The sequence below is a fragment of the Pollicipes pollicipes genome, unplaced genomic scaffold, assembly GCF_011947565.3.
Source record: "Pollicipes pollicipes isolate AB1234 unplaced genomic scaffold, Ppol_2.1 Scaffold_4881;HRSCAF=5763_pilon_pilon_pilon, whole genome shotgun sequence".
NCBI lineage: Eukaryota > Metazoa > Arthropoda > Thecostraca > Pollicipedomorpha > Pollicipedidae > Pollicipes > Pollicipes pollicipes.
This window is the reverse complement of record NW_023596576.1, coordinates 59,101,588-59,107,024: the sequence shown is the minus strand read 5'-3', so window position 1 is coordinate 59,107,024 and position 5,437 is coordinate 59,101,588. Positions and strand designations below refer to the sequence as shown.

Sequence of the window (5,437 nt, the reverse complement as noted above, 5' to 3'; positions counted from 1 at the left end):
TCACTTCGTCGACTAGTCTGCTGGATGAAGTCAATCGAAGCCGCTCTAAATTCAGCTGGATAGGCTGCTTGCTGTGCGTTTGTGCGATGCGCATGTTCTTCCACGGAGGCAGTTAAATTCCTCCCTTGGTCTCAAAGTCAAGGGAATGGTCCCCATTCGAGTATATTGATGCAAGCGTCCGATTTGACAGAATATGCTGACTTTTAATAATTGGTATACTTTTAAGGGGAGAGGGCCGCTCTAGACAACATAATTTTTCTGGCTAGTGAACATGCTCTTCCAGACGTCATTGTTTGATTACGTAATCGTACCTTGCACAACATTGATTGGGAGCCAATTGGCGGCTGTTATATTTGGAAATCGGTCACACGAACGCCAAATATGAACGACTCGACGGTTATATTTTTCTTGACTTTGATGGCCTTATGGCTAATGAAATGGCAGGATCTGAATGACGCTTTTGTGGCGTCATAGATGCCTGGGTGACCTCGAAATAGTCCTCGCGAAATAGTCTGCACATCTTCGCGGACGTATGGCTCAGAAACTAGACGGGGTTTAGGTCCTTAGAAGGGCCGGTTTGTAAACTGCATTAAATGATCTTTAGGATAGCTATTTCAGCTAAAATCGCGTACAAATGTGGAACACTCCCTAGAAGCGTGTCCTGAAAGTACGTACGTGAGCGCCAACGGTGCGCCCCATCCCACTGCACTTTGCCCAGATTAAGAACACAGACATGAGCGAACAACGCACAGAAAGGCGAACAACGCTTCGCACGTCCCGCCTCAAAGCACGGCCGCCTGCCGGAACAGCCGGATGTGCCGTTTCACAAGCCCCAGCTGCCTCGGCAGAGCACCAGCTGGCAACGCGCGGCTCGATCAGCAGCTGACACGGCACGTGTTAAGGGGTGGGGGTGTGGGGAACTGTGACCCTTCGCCCCGCTGGCCTGACGGCCCAGTCTGGGACTGGGCACCGGGACGTCGGCCCCGACATTGTTTTCGTCGATATGCGCGTCATCTCTCATCCGCAGCATACGAGAGCAGATTGAGCTTCCGACGATGGAATGTGATAGATGGCTGCGTGTTGCCGTTACGTAAGCTGTAGCGTAAGGGTTCACTGCGTAGGTGGAGGCTCTTGACCGGCCTACATTTCCGACGCATGCGGCCAACAAACAGACCAGCGGGGCGACAGTACAAACTCTGGAGGGATGGTGGTAGGGTGGGGAACTGTTTTGTCCCGAGTCACCTTTTAAAGGTAGCGAGCATTCAACGATCATTATCATTTTCCGGTGAACTGCTTTCTGACTCTGGTTGATGTCAGATTACGGCCACATATGCAGTGCTGTAAATCGAGGTCACCTGGGCCTCTGCCAGTTCTCGATAAGTCAAGACAGTTTTTAACACCACCTGCAATAGAACACTACACAAGTATCACCGGAATCAGTATTTGCACCCGCATATCTTATGTCAGCTCTGGACAGAAGCCTTGGTATCAGAAACATGACAGCTTGCAATGCAGCAGCAGAGTGTAGCGCCAGTGATTCCGGAGCAGTGTAGAATGGCAAGGATAAAGTTGGTGGTGGCACTGCAGGAAGGTGCTTTCAGAGTACAGAGAGATAAGAGCGAGATGCGCGGGGGGACGCGGCTAAAATCCAGAACACCAGGAAAGTACGGTGGTGGGAAGGGTGGGAGCGCGATTTAGCTGGATTGTTAGAGCGGATGAGATTCTCCGATATGCGTTTAGGCGGGAGCAGCACAGCTCGAGAGAGAGAAGGGGTGGGGGGGGGGGGGGGGGGGGACGGCGCCCATTGGGAGCCCGTGGCCGCCGCCTGACCCGAGCCGCGTTCCGTCCCGACCGGCAGATCCAGTACGTGCGGAAGGCGTTCCCCGGCGAGGATGGCACATGGCTGGTGCTCTGCCTGGGCCTGACCTCGGGCCTGGGCCGGCTCGTGTTCGGACGCGTCGCCGACCTGCCGCGCTTCAACAAGATCATGCTGCAGCAGGTGGGCGCTGGGTCACGACCCCCGGCCGGACCATCGCTCGTGAGAACCGGTGCCGTTCTCGGCGGCCAGTCGACGCTGGTGTTGTGACCGGTGTCGGCTGTCGGCGGTGGAACGACACCGGCCGGAGCCGGAGATGGCCCGTCGATTGGCTGAGTGGTGTTGATGTGTGGGTCGTGGGGCGTCGTACTGACTCCGCATACACTGCGCATTTGCCGGGATGGGCGATCCATCGGTAAACGCTCCGTAAGCAACCGGACCTCACCCGGATATGTGTTGCATTGCAATGCCGATCTTAAAACCCACCTAGTTTCAGATCTTAAGATCTGCCTTTTCGCAGTGCATTGAGCGGGCACAGCACAAACACCACGTATTGTTACGCGACCGAACGAAGAATTCTACCCAGAAGTGCAGGCCATGTTAGTCGGAAGCATGCGATGTAACTCCCTCGATGCTGAAGACGCATGGTTTGTCCACCCTGTCCGCATTCATAGTTCTGCTTGCCACCTGCCCCGAACAATCATTTTCCAATCACCTTGTCATATGAGGAGTGATACTGTCGGCGAACACTCATGTTGTGTGTGCTCAGCGGAACCCTCAAGATAGCTTATCAACGTTTCGTGCCAGGCGCACCATTTACATTGACCGTCTGCCAGGTTTTTCCACCGTTCTCGAAACCATTTGGTGGCCCTGGGACCAGTCCACACGTGCACCCGCTGTGCCGTGGTAACTGTCTGTTCCATGTCGACGCCGGCGATCATTGGGACAGGGTTTAATGCCTGGGGCGAACATGTTTTTCATCTTATATTGACCCGTCGTGTATAAGTGCATACTTGTCCTCACCACCACCGTGTCCCGTGTCTTGCTGACCATGTTCCGTACCGTGCTGACGATGTTCCGTACCCATGCTCCGTACCGTGCTAACCATGTCCCGTACTGCTGCCATGCTGATCATGTCCCGTACCGTGCTGACCATGTCCCGTACTGCCGCCATGCTGATCATGTCACGTACCGTGCTGACCATGTCCCGTACGGTCGTCGTGCTGACCATGTCCCATACCGTCGTCATGCTGACCATGTTCCGTGCCGTGCTGACCATGTCCCGTGCCGTCCCCATGCTGACCATGTCCTGCATCGTGCTGACTTTGTCCCGTGCCGTCGTCATGCTGATCATGTTCCGTACCGTGCTGACTATATCACGTCCCGTCCTGGCCCACTCCAAGTGTGCGTCACTGCGACAACGTCACACCCTGGTCACATCCCGCCCCGAGAGTAACTCCCACTGACTCCGTCTCCGCCGTCAGCTGTCGTTCGTGGTGATCGGCACGCTGACGATCCTGCTGCCGTTCTGCCGGAGCTTCCCGCTGCTGGTGGCCATCGCGCTGGGCATGGGCCTCTTCGACGGCTGCTTCATCTCGCTGCTCGGCCCGATCGCGTTCGAGCTGGTGGGCCCGGCCGGCGCCTCAGCAGGCCATCGGCTTCTTGCTCACGCTCTGCTCCGTCCCGCTCACCGTCGGACCGCCCGTCGCCGGTGAGCAGCTCACCGTAGCTCACCGCTGTGTGTACCTCAGCTCAGGGGGACTTGTGGAGCTCACTGTATCGCACAAGGGATACACCGTGCTCACCTCAGCTAACAGCAGCTCAGTGTCGCGATCACTGAAGCTCATCGAGCTCACTTCAGCTCACAGCGGCTTTCCGCGCTGATTAAAGTTTGGTGTGGTTCACTGCGCTCGCCACGGGTCGTAGGAGCTCGCCGGGTTCACAGCTCATGGCGACGCACCGCGCTCAACTTAGCTCACAGCGGCCGAACGCGCCGGTCAGTAGTTGCAGCGATTGACCGCGCTCATCGAAGCTGGTTGTGCTCGCGCCGCCCATCGTAACTCACACCATCCCACCGCGCCCGTCGTTCACGAGAGCTCGCCGTGCGCATTACACTTGGGACGAGTCATCCGACTCAACGCGGTATAGCTTCATCTTCGTGTTAACCTGCGCGGTCCATGAAGCCTCCCACATCCCTACCTCTCAACTCCGCCACAAATGGCGTGAATGCCAAGTGGAGACCCGGTAAATACTGAGTCATCATAGTTCACCGGGTCTTCCCACCCCTGCACACACCTTGAGCCGTCGGTGATCTGGGTTTGTGGGACGGTGAATTGGAGCGGATGTCACATGACTCCGATGCCACAACAGCTGCGAGCGCGTGCACTAAACGAAGCCTGTTGTGTCTGTGCCGGCTGAGTCTCATCTACACCCTAAGCTTGCGCATCGAACCCTTGCGCCATTGTTCTCGTAACATCTGCTCCATTTGTTCAGTGCTGTTTCATGCAGCTTGAATGGTAAAAATGCACCTTGCACAGTAGCGGGTTGGTTGCGTTAGGTTCCAGCGTGATCTTTCCGCCGTCTGGCAATGACCTACATATGAGCTAGGTCCGATATTCACGCGGCAGTTATAGGGCAAATGCTTGCCATCGCTACTTACTTATTGTTCACCAGCCGTCATGCTGGTACCTCCAGAGCACAGATGTCATTGGCACCATACCCGCAGCCAACCCGTTTCTCCCAGTGCAATGCCCTCTGGTGTAACGCGCTGTCCTTACGCCGGCACGTGTGACGCACAAGGCCTGTCCGCACGCACCCCCATACCGCGTGACGGAGCGTTGCGCCCTGGCCGAATCGCGCAGGGCTGCTGTACGACTGGACGCACTCGTACCAGACGGCGTTCGTGCTGGCCGGCTGCCCCCCAATCGCCGCCGCGCTGCTCATGTGTCTCATCCACCGGCTGGCCGTCCCCCGGACGGACGACTCCGCCGCCGGCCGCAAGGCGGCAGCACTGGGCGCCGCGCCGGCCGACCACCAGGTGAGCGTCGATGCGACCGGCCGACGGCCTCGGGCCAGACTCGGATCAGGGGGGGGGGGGGGGGAGCGGGCCTCCGAGCGAGCTCGGGACTCGACCGGCCGACAGCCTCGGGCCAGACTCGGGTCAGAGGGGAGCAGGCCCCCGAGCAAGCTCGAGACTCGGTCGGCCGAGAGCCTCGGGCCAGACTCGGATCAGAGGGGAGCAGACCCCCGAGCGATCTGGCGACTGGGTTCTATTTGTTTCGTTCGACTTGTGGCGGGGCTAAATGGGCTCCGGATCTTATGGGTGAATGGAGGATCCCACGGTAACCATAGTGATCCTGGAACCTCTTGTGGGCGCCAGACACATGTCTGCCATCAACCCTTTGTTTTGCAGCTCCTCCACTGCGAAAAATTTGGCCGAACCGACATCCATCGGCACCAAGACCTCAAGGGTGTATCTAGGATCCCACGAAGTTCCATGTTGATGTGACCCTGGAATCAGTTAGGATCTCCAGACACATGTTTGCCACCGAGCCCTTGTTTTGCAGCTGCCCCAGTGTGAGCAGCTTCTGGCAGAATCGGCGCAAGCTTCAGGGAATCGGC

The 5,437-nt window shown here is 57.4% G+C and overlaps 1 protein-coding gene across 1 annotated transcript; it reads left to right on the top strand.

Annotated features, from left to right (window-relative positions):
• The first annotated feature begins 1,204 nt into the window (after nt 1–1,204).
• On the top strand, nt 1,205–5,396 carry LOC119100675 (monocarboxylate transporter 10). The gene is made up of 5 exons (XM_037223752.1): nt 1,205–1,210; nt 1,859–1,999; nt 3,301–3,527; nt 4,678–4,742; nt 5,383–5,396. The coding sequence occupies exons 1-5, from the start codon at nt 1,205–1,207 to the stop codon at nt 5,394–5,396; spliced, it is 453 nt and encodes a 150-aa protein (XP_037079647.1).
• Nucleotides 5,397–5,437: the final 41 nt, after the last annotated feature.

Coding starts and splice junctions, on each gene's coding strand:
- LOC119100675 (XM_037223752.1), top strand. Junction 2,000..3,300: donor ACAAGATCATGCTGCAGCAG/GTGGGCGCTGGG, acceptor CTCCGCCGTCAG/CTGTCGTTCGTGGTGATCGG. Junction 3,528..4,677: donor CGTCGGACCGCCCGTCGCCG/GTGAGCAGCTCA, acceptor CGAATCGCGCAG/GGCTGCTGTACGACTGGACG.